The 20504-nt window shown below is 41.6% G+C and overlaps 1 protein-coding gene across 2 annotated transcripts in view; it reads right to left on the reverse strand.

The window, feature by feature from the left end:
• Window positions 1-20504, reverse strand: part of CSRNP3 (cysteine and serine rich nuclear protein 3) — a 162819-nt gene that overhangs the window by 123758 nt on the left and 18557 nt on the right. Inside the window, exon 1 of one of the 2 annotated variants that reach the window (XM_050916856.1) lies at window positions 11878-12004. The exons of the other annotated variant lie outside the window; for it this stretch is intronic. Coding sequence (XP_050772813.1) covers window positions 11878-11929 — 52 coding nt within the window. The 5' untranslated portion in view covers window positions 11930-12004. Of the gene's footprint in view, window positions 1-11877; window positions 12005-20504 lie in introns of those variants that run through there. 2 annotated transcript variants of the gene reach the window in all.

The raw sequence follows: 20504 nt of genomic DNA on the forward strand, positions 1-20504 counted from the left end.
ACAGCACCAGCCTTAGTGAGTATGGCTCTCCAGGCATTGGGGAAATGAGGAAGGAATAGCTCGGTTTCATGATTCTATTTGTTTAGGGCAATGGAACTGCATATTGGCATCCTTTTCCACTGGCAGTGGTGATTTTAGCTGATATGTCACTCCTGATGCTGCCTGGCCCATATGCTGCTAAACTGCGTACTGCAATGGTGCTGCTGAAGTTATCACTGAGTGGTGTGGGAAAGCGTCCTATCGCAGTGGAAGAAATAAGGCAGCCCTCCGCAAGAACCTTCGGCAGAGGATTGGAGAGTACTCACATGTAAGTTTCATTATGATCTCTCCAGAAGATTCATGGGACATCGTTGTGCACATAAACAAACTGCTCCACATGGTCCCTACTGCCTAATTCTAGATGGGAATGAAAAGCAGATAGTGGAACAACCAACCAAGAGAGGCAACGTTGCTACCTCTTCTAGCACAAGTAAAAAAATGAGTAAATCAAAAGATATGTTGCCTACTTTGGAGGTGCTCCATTCCTGTAATTTCAAAGTAAACTGCATACTTACCTGAGGTTCCTTCCTCTGCACTGGGCTTGCTCATGGCTCGACTGGAGGGACTGGCTGGCCTGCAGTGAAGTCAAAAAACAGGTCTTGGCTCACTGTGCAGACCCAATAGCCTGTCTCTCATACTTCTCCTTCTCTTCCTCACTATTCATGCCAGGGGCCTGAGAGTTGGTCTTCTTGGAAGTATCCACAGTGCTGTTTAGGATGGAGGTAGAGTCCACTGAGAATAGCACACAGCTTTTTATAAAAGCAGCAGGTCTGTGGCTCGGCACCAGATCAATTGATGGCTCCCTGGCCTTCTGCAGCATCTTTGCTTTCATGCAGCACTGCTACTGACGCTTGTCATAGCCATTCTTCTGCATCCCCCCAGCAATCTGCCACATGCCCACATTTCTACGGTTGGTTCAGAGTTGTGCCTGCATAGCCTGTACCCCACAGGTCCAAGAAATCCAGTATCTCCTGTCTACTCATGGCAGGAGTGCATCTGGAGCATGTAGCTGGCTTAGTCAGCTGGGAAGTTGCATTCAACAATGGAGAGCTGCTAGGTGTTCTTGCCAAGCCAGGAAATCAGGAAAAAGAATTTTAAAAATTCACAGGGATTTAAAGTGGGATGGAGGGATGCTTCCAGTATACCTGGCCCCCTGAGCAGCAGAGTTCACAATGGTGATTAGAGTGGTCAGCGTAGGGCATTGTGGAACAGCTGCAGGAGACCAGTAATGGTTGATATAAGTAACACAGTATCTACATACATACTGTGTTGACTTATCTACATTGACTGTGACTCTACACTGCTCAGGGAGGTGGTGTTATTAAGTCAGTGTAGCAGAGCACTTACCTCATCAAGAGTCAAATTTAAGTAAAGACACATCACAACGAGGTTGGGGTAAGCTGCCTAGCATCGAGCTATCCACGTCCTGTAGACAAGGCGCTAGGCTATATCTACACTTAAACTTCTGCAGCTCTAGCGCTTCAGGGTAGCCGCTCACTATACTACGTCCCTGTAGTTAATCCACCTCCTCGAGAACCAATACCTAGGTCAACAAAAGAATTCTTCTGTTATCCTACGTGGTCTACACCAGGGATTAGGTTGATTTAAACTACCTCACTCAGGGATCTGGAATTTTCACACAACTAAGCGATGTAACTGAGTCAACCTTCCTTTTTAGCACAGACCTGGCTTTAGAGCTTGTCTACACAGGGACAATCAGGAAAAGTTAGTAACTTTTAAAGTGCATTAATTAAATGTGTAATACCATTAAATCCCTGTGTGAACATTGTTAATCAGAAATTAAATGGCTTTAATTCAGTTTGGCTCAATTCATTCTGCAAGTGAATTAAACTAAACCAAACTGAGGTTACTTTAATTCTGGATAAGGGTGTTCACAGAGGGGTTTAATGTCATTTAACTACTCCACTTCAAATTCACACTTCTAGTTAATTTGGATTAGTTTGCCTGGATGTCCCCTTGTAGTCAAGCCCTTAAAGCTAAGGAGCACTGCTCCATTCAGGCCCTTCTAGTCAAAAGATTTCCCCTTAAAAAAAAAAAAATGTTGACCAGCCAGCTGAATTTTAGAATAATGAGTGATTATATTTTCTGTTTACAAGTTTTCAAATATGCATCCCACATGAAAAGTAAACCATGAGTACCTCTAAACAAAAGCAGCTATGCTTTCCAGTAAATTATTGATTTTTAACCATAAAATGAGGTCATGGGAATGATCATACTTTGATCATAGAGCAGTGAGGGGGTTTTAGCTGTTGTGAGAAGTCAGCTGATCAGCTTTATTACCGTTAACTGTCAGTGGATTATGTACATGATCATTAAGGTTCTGTCTACACAGGCCAAAAAAAAAAGTGTATTTTTTAACTGAGTTAGCTTAATTTGAGTGAAACTCTCTCATTATTGCTGTTAAGTCACAGTTTTATGTCCAAGATTATGTGAGCTGATCATGTTGTAGCCTGGGTTATAACTCAAAAAATATCGTAAAAGCTTATAAATGCCTACATGAGCAGTAAGGAAGGTTTTCAACTGAGTTAAACTAGCTTGATTGAAACACATACCTTTTTGCCAGTGTAGATAGACCCTACTATGAGACAAATAAATGATCAAAACAGAAAACTGCTTAACAGAGCATCTTAATCACGAAGATCATAGAATAAAATGTAAGAGTTAATCTTTTGACATTTCTGTACCAAGGGACTGGTCAAATAGCATTTTCTTCAAATAGCTTTGACTCATGACCAAGGCTATGCTTTAGTCACGGGTATTTTAAATAAAAGTTATGGACAGGTCATGGGCAGTAAACAAAAATTCACAGCCCATGATGTCCACAACTTTTACTATACTCCTAAATAAAACTTGGGCCGGGGGGGCCGCAGGTGCTGTAGAGGGGCCGTTACGGGGGAGCTGCAGGTGCTGGGGTGGGGGAGGAGGCAGGTGGTGGTACGAGGCCCCAAATGTCCACTGGTGCTGGGGAGGAGGCAGGCAGCAGCACGCGGCCAGGGACCCCTACTGGAGTGGAGGGGATGGGCGGCAACACACAGCACAAGACCCCTGATGATGCTGGGGGTGGGTGGGTGGAGGCTGGCAGGCTCCCTCCCTGGCTCCATTTGTCCCTGCAGCTCCTTGGGGGGACAAGGCTGGGGGGCTCCCCACACTGCCCCTGCTACGAGCTCCAGCTCCGCAACTCCCATTGAGTGGGAACCACAGCCAATGGGAGCTACGGGGATGGTGCCTGCGAACACAGGCAGCGTGTGGAGCCCCCGGCCCCTCTGCCTAGGACCTGCAGGGACATGCCAGCTGCTTCTGGGGAGCCAGCTGCACCAGCTGCTGCAGAAGTCACATCAGGAGGTCGCGAAAAGTCACGGAATCCATTACTTCCATGACAAATAAGCAGCCTTACTCATTATCAGGTAACCAAAACTGTCTCCGCTTATTTTGTTTCCTCATTTACAATTAGATATGTTCTGATTAAACTCATGGAACTTCTCAGACATATAACAAACTTTGCTGGTTAAGCTTTAACTGAGTGTGCATGTATGCACATTTACATGAGACAGAGGCATCTTTCCTATAAAATATCCAGTATTTTAGAGAAATTTCAAGCCTAAACAATTTTTTCATTAGTTTGGCTTATGTTACAATATCGGCCAATGGAGTTAACAAAAAAGTACACTCAGAAAATAAACATCATTAGTTCCACAGGTCCCCTGCTACATTTGTTTCTCCCACCTATTACATCTTGTATTTAGTTCTCTAAGCTCTTTGAGGCAGAGCCCATGCACACTTTGTGTCTGGACTGCACCTTGTACAATGGTGATCCAACCTGGCTGGTATCTTTAGGAGCTCTGTAATAAAAAAAGCGGCAAGAATAATGTAGATAAGTTATATTTGGACTTACATTGCTTGAAATAAAGTGAAATATTGTCCTGGTAAAGATTTCTGCTTTTAGAGGGGTAGTTACCTCGCTCCTGCCCTGAAGGGCTTTTAACAGCCCTGGGAGAGGGCTGTGGCAGGGAAAGCAGCTATTGGGCTGATTGGGGAAGCAGCTGCAGCTGGGCAACGCCCCAATCAGGCCTCAGCTGGCCTTATATAAGGCCTGGTCTACACTAGTTTGTTATTTTGGAATTAGCCAAGTTATTTCGGAAAAAAATGATTCCGTCCACATGACCAAACGGGTTTTTTCGATTTAAAGGGCTCTTTAATTTGATTTCTGTACTCCATCTCAGCAAGTGGAGTAGCACTTAAATCGAGACTGCAATCCCAGGTTAAAGGTATTGTGGATGCAAATCAACATTATTGGCCTCCGGGAGCTATCCCAGGATGCTCCCTTGTGACCGCTCTGGTCAACATTCTCAACTCCAATGCACCAGCCAGGTGAGTATGAAAAGCCCCAAGAACTTTTGAATTTCATTTCCTGTTTGGTCACCAGCAGCACAGGTGACCATCAGCACAGTCCACCATCACAGGTAACCATGCAGAGTCCACCATTACAGGAGATCACGCAGTCCCGGATTCGCAGATGAGCACCAGCATGGTCCGAACGGGAGGTACTGCATCACATCGCATGCTGGGGACATGAGTCTGTTATGGCAGAACTATGTTCCAAAAAAAAGGAACGCAAATACCTATGCTAAAGTCTCCAGGGCCATGATGGAAAGAGGCTACTCCAGGGACACAGAGAAGTATCGTACAAAAATCAAGGAGCTCAGGCAAGCATACCAAAAAGCCAGGGAGACAAACAGGCTCTCTGGGTCACAGCCCCATACATTCCGCTTTTACTGTGAGCTCCATGCAATTATGGGGGGTGATGCCACCACCACCCCACCACTGTCCGTGGACACCTGCAAGGGGGGAGTTGCACAGAGCAAGGAGGAAGAGATATTGGAGGATGAAGAGGAGGAGGACGACAGTGCACAGGTGGCAAGTGGGGAATCTGTTTCCCCCTCTAGCTAGGAATTAATCTTAACGCTGGATCCAATAGCCTCCCCTCACTCCAAAGGTGGGCTCCTGTTCCATGACCCTGGAGCAGGTACTTCTGGTGAGTGGGAGCCTGATCGGAGCCACGCAGTAGGGGTGGGGTGGGGAGAACCCAGCTGTGCTGGGTTGTTTGCATTTAGAGTAAATGGCTCATCCCTGCTCTGAGCCTGATCGGAGCTACACAGTGGGTGTGTTTGTAGGGGGGGTGCTGTGTGCAGTGATCATCCCAGAGAGCACGCAGGCCCTTCTTTTACATGGCAAACCCAAAAGGCATTGCTAGCTGTGGGAAAGAGGGCCCAGCAATTTGAAAGCATTGAAATGAATGTAGAAGAAGCAGAACCTCGCATGCCCCTAAGGGGCTGCCTGCAAGATTAATTCTGTTGCCCGGCCATGTGTGATGGCTTACTCATACCAAAAAAAGTAGCATTTTTCAGGAATATAACTACAATGTTAAGCAAGGAGTTACTGTAGTATCTAAGAATGGAAATTGTGAAGAGGACATAAGAAGAATTGGACTAACTTCCACTGCATTTGGAAAATTCTAAGATCTGAAAGGCAAAAAAAATTGATAAAAATGAATATTGGCATATATGAAATAACTGTGCCGATCCTTCTGTACATGTCAGAATGCTGGAGTATGAGGAAAGCTGACAAATGCGAGCTATTGATGCAGAAATGAACTGGCTGAGGGGAATACTGAGAGTTTCTAGACTGCAGAAAATAAACAATGCAATGACAAAAACACAGCTAAGGCAAGAAATAATGCTATAACAGACGTTCCATAGAAGATTACTGTGATGGTTTAGACACATGTCAAGAATGGATCCAGAAAGAATACCATATATGGAAATACATGCCAGAGTGCAAGAAAACAGAAATAGAGGAAGACAGAGAATGTGCTGGATAGACCTGGTGAAGAATGACATCGAACAAAAGGATTGGGAGATGAACAAAGCTGTGAAGCTGGCACAGACAGATATTCGTTTGGCCCTAATGTCTGGCCCTAATGTCGCTGCTGAGCTGGTGGACAGGAATCAAAGAAATCAAAGATTCCTTCATATAAAAAGTATCACCTGAGGAAAAACAAAGCAATGCCATTTAAGTGCCATAAAAGACACAGACAAACAGTGCTCCAAAACAGAGTCAATATTTTCAAATAAAAAGCAAACAAACCCTAACAGATGATTAGTGTTAAACAAGGCTGGGCTTCACTTATAATCCCAAACTGCATTAGGAGTATACACGTAAAGATCCCCAAAAGTCCACAGTTTGTGTGGCAGTATGAACTTCACACGGTAGCTTCTTGAAAGTCCTTAGCAACATTCAAAAAAGTCCTCAAGAAAATCTTTGTACTGTATTTGTAGGTTAAAAATAAAATTAATTGAGGCCCTTTAAATTTGGTAAATGCCTTTTTGATCTATGGAATTCACTTGAACCAAAGACCATTGGCTTCCATAGATAACATTAGCAAAATATCTAAAACACACTTTCCAGGCCTAAATGCACTAGGATTGGGAAAATTATCTTTTTTTGGTGACAGGCTTTCGTTCAGACCCTACCTTGTCCCCAACAGCTAGTGAACACATCTGGGATCTTCTTATTGCTCCATCTATTTCTCCCACTATTCAGTACTTAACCCTCTCCACTAAACACCCTTTAAAATATTTTCCTAAAATAGTGTTATTTAGGCCAGAGAAGATTCAACAGAAGATGTATAATGGATATGATTTCCTAAATGAACATGTAGATGCAAGATAGTGGAAAATGGAGAAATAGACCCAGTACAGCTTTAATGGAGCATATGCTAGATAGAGGCTGCCAGAATGTCCTATAGCTGAAGGCAGTGCCATGTAGCCTTACAGCTGACAGCAGCAGCCATAATGAAGCGGACAGATGGAACCTGACTTGTTTTACTTGGTTCATTACAAAAATGTCTTGGTCTAACATCTGTGGCAGGTTTCACTCTAGATATCTTGTATCTAGGTTTATGACTCTAGAGTTCTATCACTCCATATAATGTAAGTGATAAGGTACTGCAGATATCAAGATAGTGCACATCTTACAGCTACCTGAGAGGTAGAGAATCTTGCAGATTAGTTTCTGTGATGTGCTGATGCTAAAACTGTAGAAACTCATCAAGGGTCCAAAGAGATGTTGGGAAATCAGAGACAATTAATGCTTGCTTAAATGCTCATAGTTCACCTTTAACATGTTTTAATAAAATACAAATGATTGGTTAAAATTCTAAAACGTTAACAGAGTGAATGTGTATAGCTAAAATTAGAGATGACCCCTTCTGGGCCAAGTCCTACTGAATCTTCTCTTCCCTCACCCTTGGATCTCTCTGCTACCTTTACTACAGTTGATCATTTGAATCCTCTATCCTTAGCCCTTTCCTGTTCTTCATTATAATTATCATAAGGTGACTCAACCTCACTGACTCACAAATCTTCAACTGCCATAGTTAGGCTGACTCACAAATCTATTTTTCCTCTCCTGACTGACTTACTTTCCTCCTGTTTCACATTTATCTTTCTCCCACTCACGAGCACTTAAGTATTTTAGATCTAAGCTGCTTCAGCACATACACTCATGTCCTGAAGAACTACACTGTGACCCTGACTCTTTTTGACAACTGGCAAAAGTCACACTCAACACACAATTATCAGAATATTTAGCCAAACCACACCTTGTAAACTTGTCATACTGTCTAGAGTTGTTCATGACTGAGTGCTGACCTCAGGGCACACTGGCAAAAAGCAGGGCAGAAACTCCAAACAGACTGTATGGTCTAAATTAGACATCACCAACCCAGTAAAAAGTGTGAATTCCTAAAATACTTAGCATGGAGTCACAGAGAGTTCCCTTGGGCATTCCAGTCCATCGTGGTACTCAGGCAAGCTGAATTATGTGATAGATTTTTTTTTAATATAAAGTAACCAATAATCAGGTTATTCCCAGGCCCAAAAGACCACCTACCCTAGGCAATTTGTACTCAGATCTCAAACCAAAGACAAAGCCTGTAGCCAATCCTGTAATAAAGTAACTAAAGATTTATTAACTAAGATAAGGTTAAAAACAAAAAAAAATACACACACAAATGAGTTAGTTTTAGTTTTAAAAAGACAATATAAGCAGCTTGATATGTCCTTTTAGCGCTGATCCATGCCAAACAGCATGGAGATATCTTCCTTATGTTTGGGAATCTTTGCCCCTCAGAGACCAGATGGCATAAATGTGTCAGCTTTTTCCTGTCAGGCATTTTTATCCACTTCACCCTAGAATTCCAAGATGATGGGATGAGTTCATGCGCAGGTCTCCCTGTCAGGGAGGGAGAGAGGAATGCAATCTACAAGGTCCCTGTCCTTTGATGCTACACAATGCCTCATGTCTTCAGTGAGCCATCTTGCGTACAGGAGGAGCACTTTATCTTAATTAATACAGCTTTTCCTGTTTGATGAGTTATACAATTACAAAGGTTCTCAGTGCACTCAATGTAATTTTATACACTCGGCAACAGAGGTTATAAGTGAGATCAATATATGTAGCATCCTACACTGTTAAGGTCCTGACACTATGACAGAGCTCCTTCTCCGCCTCTGTGGATTCCACGCTTCTGCTTAGTGGCAGGCCAGAATATTCCTCTCTCTCTCAAAATTTCCCTACACTCTTGGGGTTACTGTCCATACCTTGACTAAGCAGGGTTCCTCCCAACCTGCTTGATGTTGGGGGGAGCCTCTTAGTCTCTGGTAGCCTCTCTGGGTGTGGTGGCAGCAGACCAGACACACAGTTCAGTCTCTCCCCTCTGACAGAGTCTCTTCCCTCAGACCTATGGGGCCCGAAAGAGCTGTTCATCCTGTTGGGCACAGTTTCCCCTGACCTTCGCCTCTACCTGTGGTGTTTCCCTCCTGGTGCTTGTCAGTGTCTGCTCCAACCAGTTTCCAAGTAGCATGCCTTCCTCCCACAGCTCCTATCGTGCACCCCTACTGCTTCTCCTGGGGTGGTATAGCCTTGAAAGGACAATTGATCTCTTATGGTGAAATTCACCCATGTCTCTGTGGCCCACAGAGAAGTGAGTGACTTGAGAGCCCAGTGGTTAGGGCCCTCCCTTGGGATGTAGGACAGTCAGGTTCAAGTCCCTATTCCAAAGAATATTCAAGTATTAGAGCTTCAGCTGGGGTGATTGAGAGAATCCTACTTCTAAAATATCCCACAGGGCAGTGGGTTATGGCATTCACCTGGGAAGTGGGACATGGGTTCATGACCTTGCTTCTCTTCATTCTTTTATCCCAGACATATCCCATTATTTTTTTCTTCTTACTATGCTTGTTCAGTGTGTTCATTATGGGGGTAACAATAGCAATGTAGATGTTACTACTCAAGTTGGAGCTTGGGCTCTGAGCCCTTTCCCCTTGCTGCATTTCATTTTCAGTCCCATAGTGCCAGCCCTGAGAGCCTGAGTCATGTGACCTGTGCACTGAGACTCACTGCCAAAGAGGTTTTTTTGTTGTTGTTTTGTAGTGTGGATGTACCCTATGTTTTTTTTTTAAAACTATACCCATATCTTCTGTACCCTCAGCATGAGTTAAATCAAACTTAGTCTCATCTCTGAATTAGGCTTGAAGTTTCTATAGGTAGCTGTGTTCTCTGATGGAAGAGGTAGCATACAAGCCCCATTATACAGTAGAACCAATGGGAAATTAGGGGACAAAAATCTGCTTTTTAGTCTTTAAACACTGGTTAGACAGAAAAGAATCTAACAGCATAGAACGGTATGGAAGAAACAATGATGGTCAGTGTACTCTTACTGTGGGAGAGGTAATGAAGGCCACCATCAAAGTAATCACATTATTTTTGCTACACAATTCAAATAATACTTTCTCAAACATACATTGACTATCTGGATAAATGGAATAATTAACTTTTACTGGTTAATACTGACCTTAAAGACTTCATTATCATTATTAGGGTGACCAGACAGCAAATGTGAAAAATTGGGACGGGGGTGGGGTAATAGGAGCCTATATAAGAAAAAGACCCAAAAATTGGGACTGTCCCTATAACATTGGGACATCTGGTCACCTTAATTATTATGCCAGGCAGCCAAGGTTGAAGAAGAAAATATTAGGGGATATATGAGCAATGAAAGGTTGCGTGTGCATACGAGTGTGTGTTTGTGTTGCTTGCTAAACAGCCTGAACTGAAGCACACTAGAAAAAGCTACATATGTGTGAACTGAAGGATATAAAAAAAGCCAGTGACCTATATTTTTCAGTTATCCACATTTACCACCTGAATAGCATAGCTGTAACATTTTCTTCAGCTAGATTATGTAATGGTATGTCACTGTACATATGTATATATACACAAGGTAGAAAAGAGCAATACGTTCAGGTTAAAATTGCACAGTTGCATATTCGTTATTCTTGAGACGTAACTTTTTTTCAATCCTTGTTTGTTACTCAATATAGCCAAAATTGGTCTAAATGTGTTGATTTGAATCAATTATTAAATGATTTATTAGGGTAAGATCAAAGTAAGCTGACTATTAAAAATAAGATGTAATGAACAATGGAATCTTTTTCATGCTACTGATAGACAAATACTGCAAAACAGTATTCAAGCCATGTTCTCAAATAAAAACCAATACATTTCAGCTATATTTATGATGCTTTTTTATTCATATTCCACATTCACACAGATGATTTTTCCTTTGCAAGAATGATTGTGGAATGTTATAATCTTGCTAATAATTGTGTTAATATGTTTGTGCCAAAGATCACACTAGATGTGTTGCATTCAGAAATCTCGGATTTCTCTCCTCCCATTTGTAAAAGGTTCTGTTATTCATTCAGGGGCCAGAACCAATATCATGTGTTTTATATGATCTGTTATACAGCATGTCCGAGACCAATGCAGGTTCAAGTAAGGATTTGATTGAGAGAGGAAAATCAAAACAAAAACAGATTGTAATTCAAAACCAAGTGGTTGTTTATTAATGGGGAATGAGTTGCAACTTGGGCTGGGGAGGAGCACTTTTACCAACTAACAATACTATCAGAACAAGAATATACACACAACTTGAAGCAGTCTATTTACATTCAACAACAAGAAACTAAACGATCTATGATCAACTGCTTACTAAAATCCAGACAAATACACAAAACTAAGTAAACTGTGCGCACATTAACCGAATATTTTAAAATACAACTGTTAAGGTCTCATTCCCACTTTGAACTTTAGCGTCCAGGAAGTGGGGACCTGCATGTACCCCTCTAAACTTAATTCCTAGCTTAGATCTTATAGCGCTGCCACCAACCAGAGATTTCAGTGTCTGGTGCACTCCTTGTCCCCCCAAAACCTTCCCTGGGGAGACCAAGACCCAAACCCCTTGGGTCTTAAAACAAGGGGAAATTAAACCATTCCCCTACCTTTCCCCTCCCAGACTTTCCCCTCCCTGGGTTACCCTGAGAGATAAACTGATCCAAACTCCTTGGATCCTAAAACAGAGAGAAATTCACCTTCCCCCCTTCTCCTTTCCCCTCACCAATCCCTGGTGAGTTCAGACCCAGTCCCCTTGGGTATTAACACAAGGAAAAAATCAATTAGGTTCTTAAAAAGAAAAGCTTTTAATTAAAGAAAGAAAAAGTACAAATTATCTCTGTAAAATCAACATGGAAAAATGTTTACAGGGTCTCATCTTATATAGACTAGAGGGAATCCCTCCCCCCTAGCCTAAGATACAAGTACAGCAAACAGAGGAAAAAATATCCTTCCAGCAAAATACACATTTGCAAATCAAGGAAACAAATATAAAGACTAATTCGCCTCCTATCTAGTACTTACTATTAAGAACATGATAGACTGTTTCAGAAAGATTGGAGAAAACTGGTTGCATGTCTGGCTCCTCTTAATCCCAAGAGAGAACAAAGAACAACCCAAAAAGCACAAAACAAAGACTTCCCTCCACCAAGATTTGAAAGTATCTTATCTCCCGATTGGTCCTTTGGTCAGGTGTCAGCCAGGTTCACTGAACTTGTTAACCCTTTGCAGGTAAAAGAGACATTAACCCTTATCTATCTGTTTATGACAACAACAATTAACCAAATAGCAATTAATACAACAATTCAACTCTTATATAAATTCAACTCTCATATACTGTATACACAACTTGATATCAAGTAAGGGAGGGAAAAAAGGGAAGAGGCTAAACAAACAGAGTGTTTACAGCACACTCCAGGCGCAGCTGACCAGCAGTACAGAAACCAGGGGCATGACGAATTGGCGGGAAAATAATCCAAAAAAGAAAGCGAATCGACACAACTCGAGTTCGTTAAATCCGGAGGAGACCCTGGCTGAAAGGGTGATAAGGCCTTTCAGCTAACCCGCAGATACTCCTGCAGATTTTGGCACGAGACACAGTTTTATTCGAAGGCTCTCTTACTTGTGTCAGCGTCTGATTGGTCCCTAGCTCCTTCGCCTTCCAGGTTCCGAGCTGGTGCCCTTCACATAAACAGGATTTGCACACAGCACACTAGCCCTATGCACACGGCACGCTGGTATTTTGCACATGGCACTAGTCTGACCATTAGTTGACCAGGGAAAAGAGCGGGAAAATGCACATGGCACTATAATGTAGCACACCACACTACGGTGTTGCACACAGTACCAATGTGACCTTTTGACCGACAATTGGCCAAAGAGACGCCATGTTTGAGCATAGGCTTTAGGGCTGCGACACAGCACAAATAACAAATAGCCAACTTGAACAGATTGTGAACAACCCATTGGCCGATATTTGTTCAGATATAGTCTCTGTTGAACAATTTAGACTAGCAAACATTTTCATAAAAATCATTTTTTCCCCCACAGATTACAGGGCAAAATACATGGAGTAAGTTATTTGCTCTGAATATTGCCAGCTGTAATCCATACTATATTCACAAGACCTGTACTGAAGTAGCAATGCTTTTCTTTCAGATTCCTCTTGTATAGTACAGTGCCTTTTCTCCAAGAATTGTGCACTTCATAGATAGAGCAACAAGCCTGGGATGATCATGGAGGGACATCTAGTGGACAAGTTTCAGATATGGAAACACTGCTACTCAAAAAAAATGAATTGCAATTAATCACACTGTTAAACAATAGAATACCAATTGAAATTTATTAAATATTTTGGATGTTCTTCTACAATTTCAAATATATCAATATCAGTTACATCACAGAATACAAAGTGCACAGTGATCACTTTACATTATTTTTTATTACAAATATTTACACTGTAAAAATGATAGAAGAAATAGTATTTTTCAATTCACCTCATACAAGTACTGTCGTGAAATCTCTTTAGCATGAAAGTGCAACTTATAAATGTAGGGGTTTTTTGGTACATAACTGCATTAAAAATACAAAACAATGTAAAACTTTAGAGCCTACAGGTCGACTCAGTCCTACTTCTAATTCAGCCAATCGCTCAAACAGGTTTGTTTACATATGCAGAAGATAATACTGCCTGCTTCTTGTTTACAATGTCACCTGTGACTTAGCCTGCAGTCACTGGGAGCTGCTCGGAGTACTCTTGCTGAAACTAGTGATGGGGGGATCCCCTGCAGCTCCCCAGACACCAGGGCCACAGACAGCAGGCGAGGCATCTCCCGGCAGCTCCCCAACTGCCGCAGATGCAGGGAGATCCCCTGCAGCTCCCTAGCCGCTGCAAGTGGGGTCCCTCCCAGCTCCCAGCCACAGCAGGGCAGGGTGCTGGACCCGCCTCCCTCCCCGTTTTGTCACAGACATTTTTAGTAAAAATCAGGGACAAGTCACAGCTTTTGTGAATTTTTGTTACTGTCCCGTGACCTGTCCATGACTTTTACTAAAAATGTTCATGACAAAATCGTAGCCTTAGCTATTGGAATCCTTCCTGTCCTATAGGCTACTAGCACTCTAAAACTTGGGGTAAAGAATCTCACCTCTTGCACTCTGTTGAACTCCCCAGCACAAAACCCTGAGTCAACAAACATGCTAACATATTCTGTGTCCCTGGATATGCAATAAACTGCCAGATGTTATCAGCTAGTTACCTTCGTAAGCTTGAAACCCACGTTTAAAATTCTAATTTTCACACTTTCAGTTTTCAGTCGCAGACCATCCGTCCATCTCCTAACTAGTTGTCCTGTACTACAATAAACCTCCATCTCAAGGTTATTTCCATCTCTACACATAATGCGACCAAAGTACATAAGTTGTCATCTGTTGATTTCTGACGACAGTGTCTGCTGCTCTCCAATAATATTTTTAACATAGGCATTTGTCTTTTTTTCCCCCATTCAGCAGATATGCAAGAGACTTTGCCAGCACATTTCAAAAGCATCCATTTTCTTTTTGCCAGCAGCATTAACTTCCCAAGATTTGCATCCATAAAACACTACAGAAAAAAATTAGACTTTTCCCTAGCTGCACCTTCATATATTTTAAGATGCCACAGTTTTTACACCCTTTCTTAAGGAAGACCATAGCTGACCGAGTGGTCCTTGTGACAGGAAGCAATTCACTTCAGAATTTAGGCAATAAACTTGTATATCATCCAGTTTGTCTAGGTCTTCTCTCTAATGAGATGTTAAAAGTTTTTTGTGCAAAGAAGTTTTTCTGTAGATTTAAAGATATAATCCAAATGTCTGGAGAATATTTTTACTTGCATATATAAAAATATCTTTCTAGACAGAAATGTGTCTTTTTATGTTGACAACAAAATGTGCTTTTTTATGGTGAAATTTCTGTCAACCATCTTCATGGAATGGTTATAAAAATCACCAAACTACTGCATGAAAGCCCTGAATTGCTTTTGCAATTTGAGTCTCGGAAAAGGAAAGAAGAAAATGATGACAAAGGATCTTATTCCAAAAGCAAGCTCCTTGCAAGTCCCATGGAAGTCACTGAGAGATGCTGCCATTCAGTCAGGATCTGTCAGGATCAGGCTCGGATGAGCTCAAAGCATAGTGCCATCATATAAAATGATATATTTAGTCATAAGCTTTAATTTCTTAAATCCTACTTGTGTTGTACAATGTAATTAAAGGAGATGTGGAAAAGTTGGTAAATGAGACTCAGAACTTAGGAAAATAAAAAACAAAGGCATTTTTTCCCTTCTTTCCTGTACCACTTTCTTCTCAATGGAAATCTCTCTGTTGCATCCATTATCATCCACGTTAGTGTCCTCTCCTCTGCAATCTCTCAAGATAGAAACCATAATTATAGTCAAAATTAAATATATAAAAAGGACACACTGAAACTTTATCATTCTGTTTTGTAAAAGTAGGTCACTTATTTGGTTTCCATGGTAACCATAGCTGAACTATTGTATATAGCTACCCAGAGCCAAAGGCTGTTTTCTTTTATAAGTAATGGAGAGGCTACAAATTATGTGGATTTGTCTGATTTAAAATTATGAAGGATAAAACAAGTGCTTTGAATCACTTTTAGATACACAGCAAGGTAAATTGCATGATCAACACCATGAGACAGACACGTATGGAAAAGTCCAACAGCATTTAAGAAGAATGAAAGCAATAAGGATCTATAGAAATGGAATGAATTTCTACAGAACTCAAAAAAAAGGATAGAATTTAATAGAAAATGAGATTCTTTCTATAGTTTTTTTTAAGTCATATATAACTCTATAGCAGATTTCTAATTCTCTATTAAATTCTATGGGATTTCTATTCAGGTCTATAGAAGATGAGTAAAATAAAGGCATGCATCACATACTTTTATCAGCATATAATATATTCTGTTCTTCAGTGTTATAATATGAGAAATCTTTAAGTACCTACTCCCACTCACTCCCACACTCAACTTTCTGGGAGAGCAAGGGGTTTCTCAGGGCTCTGTCCATTAACTCTACCATCTCTACACAGATGACTCACAGATCCAACTCTTTACTCCAGACTGTATCCTATCCAAACTAAAATTTTAGCCTGTCTCTCAGATCTCTCTTTGTGGGTATCTAGCCACAACAGTTCAAGCACAACAGGGCTAAAATGGAGCTCTTAATCTTCTCTCAACCACTGTGGATAACAACATCATGCTGACTGTCACTCATGCCAGTAACCTGGATGTCAACTTCCACTTGCACCTCTCTCTGGATCCTCACACCTATGCTATATATTTAAATCTTGCTGATTCTCTCCATATATTCTCTCTAATATATAGCCTAATCCATCCACACAGATGAAACTCTAGTCCAGTGCTTCTCAAGCTACCTGATGTGGGGGACCAGCAATTTTTTTTTCCCAATGTGCCAGGGACCGGTGCCATATTATTATCCTACTTGACGCTCTTATGAGGGCTGGTCCACGGACCACCACTTTGAGAAGCACTGCTCTAGTCCATGCTCTCATTACCTCATGTAATGTTTCAATTACTACAACATACGTTTCCCTGGCTTGGCAAATCCAATCTTGCCCTGTTCATACTCATTCAGAATGCTCCTGCAATGATCATTGTCCTAGCCTGTCACTTTGACAACAGTGACCCCTTTGCTTCCCTCTCTCTTCTATATTGCATTAAACATAAGCTACTTGTCTTCACTGTAAAACCCTTCCGACCTATCCCCACTCTATCTATCATCTCTGATTCACTATTAAGAGATTGGCTCAGGCCTAAGATCGGCCCATGTTGCCTGCCTCCATCACCCACTTGTTACACTTTCACACAAAAGTATCTTCATGCTTTCACACTCCCCCACATGCTTGAGAGGTGCTCCACATAAAAATCTGCAAAGCTACCTCACTATCGCCTTCAAATTCATTCTTAAAACTCCCCTTGGTTAGACCAATGGTGTATGGAGGCCACTGCCTATCCGGCATACCAATATTGTCTCATTGTTTCTTGTACTCCCCCAAAAGGTCTGTCCGTCTCCGTCTCTTGTGTCTTGTCTTATATTTAGATTGTAAGCTCTTTGGGGCAAGGACCATCTTCTTGGTCTGTGTTTGTACAGCATCTAGTACAAACTCTCCAAAGACTAGGGTTTCTAAATGCTAGAGTAAATCAAATAAATAATAATAATCGTTATGTCCTTAAAAGCCTGCTCACACTCCCACAGAGTAACAACAGAACCTCAGTGACTCTTTATGGAAACCTCCTACAAATTTTAAAAGAAAATACAGTTGAATTATCTGCAGAATTGTAGAGGGTAGTTGAAAAATCATATATAACCTGATCTTAGTCTCAATTAAATTCTATAGATTTTTAGAATATTTTGTACAGAACCCTGTTGTTTCATCTCTAATAAATACAATACGACTTTCTCATAAGAGATTTCAGAGGAAGAAGGATCAGGCCCCAATATTGTAAGACTGAACTTTCAGAGAGCAGGCAAAGCAAGCATCTGATTATATTTTTGGATTACAGCAATGGAATCAATGTACTTAGAAGTGGGGCTGAAAACATTTAAAATTGAATTTTCAAACAATTTTATTCAAGTGTTTTTATTTTAATAATTAGGTCTTACTAAATACCTGGTTAAGAATCACAGACAACTAAATTCAGAAAAATATCACTGAAAGGAATGAGGAGACTATAAAAACAGCCAGCGAAGTGCCAAGGCAACTCCGTGTGAACCAGTTTTTATCTGCCATATATAAATGCCTATTTAATCCTAATATTCGAGGACACATATACTGGTGCCATGAAGAGAGCACTATCAAAAGGCGAGTACCAGGTTAGTCCTACTGTACTAGGACTTTTTATTTAATTAAAATTAATAATAACCCTGTGAGAGATATATTCACCTATTACTATATGTATTTTTTCAGAAGGATAAACTGAGAGGTTAAGAGATCTGCTCAACGTAGATTACAAAGTGAGTCAGTGAGTAAAGCCAGGAATACAGCCCAGGCTTATCAACTCCAAGTCTTATGGTTTGAGGTGTCATAAACAGATAGCTAAGGGTTAATGTCTCTTTCACCTGAAGCACCTGACCAGAGGACCAATCAGGAAACTGGATTTTTTCAACTTTGGGTGGAGGGAAGTTTGTGTCTGAGTCTTTGTCTGTCTGCCTACTTTCTCTGAGCTTTGGAGAAGTAGTTTCTGCTTTCTAGTCTTCTGTTTCTAAGTGTAAGGACAAAGAGATCAGATAGTAAGTTATATGGTTTCTTTTCTTTGGTATTTGCATGAATATAAGTGCTGGAGTGCTTTGATTTGTATTCTTTTTGAATAAGGCTGTTTATTCATATTTCTTCTAAGCAATTGACCCTGTATTTTGTCACCTTAATACAGAGAGACCATTTGTATGTATTTTCTTTCTTTTTATATAAAGCTTTCTTTTTGAGACCTGCTGGAGTTTTCTTTTCTGGGAAATTTCAGGGAAATTGACTCTGTACTCACCAGGGAATTGGTGGGAGGAAGAAATCAGGGGGAGATCTGTGTGTGTTGGATTTGCTAGCCTGATTTTGCATTCCCTCTGGGTGAAGAGGAAAGTGCTTTTGTTTCCAGGACTGGGAACGGAGAGGGGGAGTCACTCTGTTTGGATTCACAGAGCTTGTGTCTGTGTATCTCTCCAGGAGCACCTGGAGGGGGGAAGGGAAAAAGGATTATTTCCCTTTGTTGTGAGACTCAAGGGATTTGGGTCTTGGGGTCCCCAGGGAAGGTTTTTCAGGGGGACCAGAGTGCCCCAAAACACTCTAATTTTTTGGGTGGTGGCAGCAAGTACCAGGTCCAAGCTGGTAACTAAGCTTGGAGGTTTTCATGCTAACCCCCATATTTTGGACGCTAAGGTCCAAATCTGGGACTACAGTTATGATATGGTGTGCAGCGGTTACGGGATAGACAAAATCCAGAAGCCAGTAGGAATATTATATTTTTCTTTTCTCTGCTAAGGGCTTTTTAGCAGAGAGAAACAGTTTGGTTTTAAAAGGGAACCAGAGAGAATTTTTTTTCCTGCTCTCTCTGGCAGTTTGTAGCTTGCATCTTAAGCAAGAAACCATTAAGGTGCTATTAAGAGTCTTTTGTCACACAATAGCACTCCCATTGAGAGTCATTACCAGCACTATATACATGCAAATAAAGTGGTTTTTCAGGTTTACTTAACATTGAAAATTAGCTAAAGGCACTGTTGCTAGGCAGACTTCAGGAGGCAACAGAGAACCTGCAGTTCAGAAGATAAACACCAGAGGGCACCCCAACACAAGAAAACAGGAATCATGACTTCTAAGGCAAAAATTGAGGCCGAAGAGCAATTCAAAGAAGCTGAACACAGGCGACAACTGGAAATAAAACAAAAAGAGATGGAGATGAAAGAAAGAGAAGAACAGATCAGAGAGGCAGCCTACCAAAGAGAACAGGCAGCCTACCAAAGAGAACAGGCAGCCAAAGAGGCAGCACACAAAAGAAAACTAGAAGAAGAAGAGGTGGCCCACCGAAGGAAGCAAGCAGAAGAAGAGTTGGCCCACAGAAGGAAGCAAGAAGAAGAAGAGGCGGCCCACCGCCGAGACATGGAAAAACACCAAAAAGAAATGGAAAAACAACAAAAAGAAATGGAAAAACAACAAAAAGAGAATGAAGAGAAGGAAAAACAGAGAAAACATGAACTGGACTTGGCAAAAGCTGGGCTGCATGTGCCAGCCAACCCTAACAACCCGGCGCCAATTATTGCTCCACAGCACAGGAAATTTCCCACCTACGAACCAGGTGATGACACCAAGGCCTTCTTGGAAAATTTTGAAAGAGCCTGTCTTGGGTACAGCATCCCCGAAGACCAGTACATGGTAGAATTGAGGTCACAGCTCAGTGGACCTTTAGCAGAGGTGGCAGCTGAAATGCCTAAGCACCAAATGAATGACTATAAACTTTTTCAAACCAAGGCCAGATACAGAATGGGGATAACCCCAGATCATGCCCGTCGGTGCTTCAGAACCCAAAAGTGGAAACCAGATGTGCCATTTCCCAAACACGCCTACTACGTTGCAAAAAATTATGAGGCCTGGATATCAGGACACAATGTTAAAACCTTGGAAGAACTGCACCTCATACAAATGGAGCAGTTCTTGGATGGTGTTCCTGAAGACATCACACGGTACATACAAGATGGAAAACCCAAAGATCTCGCTGAGGCGGGGGAGATTGGAGCCAAATGGATGGAAGTGGCAGAAAGCAAGAAAGCTACTGTCAAGGGGAACGATTACCCCAGGGGGCACATAGACCTTAACCCCTACAACCGAGGACAGCCAAAGACCCCACATACCACCCAAGTAAAGCCACAGACACCCTACTCTTCCACCTCACCAGTCTCCAGTAACTCACCTCGGCCCAGTGACCCATCAGATGGAAGATGCTTTAAGTGTAATGAACTGGGACATATCAAGGCCAACTGTCCAAAGAACACCATGCGAGTGCAATTCATTACACCACCATCACACCAAAGATCCCCAGGCCCAGATGCCTCTCAAATACCCTTTGAGCGAAGGGAAAATTTGAGAGTG

This window comes from Gopherus flavomarginatus, chromosome 10, assembly GCF_025201925.1.
Source record: "Gopherus flavomarginatus isolate rGopFla2 chromosome 10, rGopFla2.mat.asm, whole genome shotgun sequence".
Lineage (NCBI taxonomy): Eukaryota > Metazoa > Chordata > Testudines > Testudinidae > Gopherus > Gopherus flavomarginatus.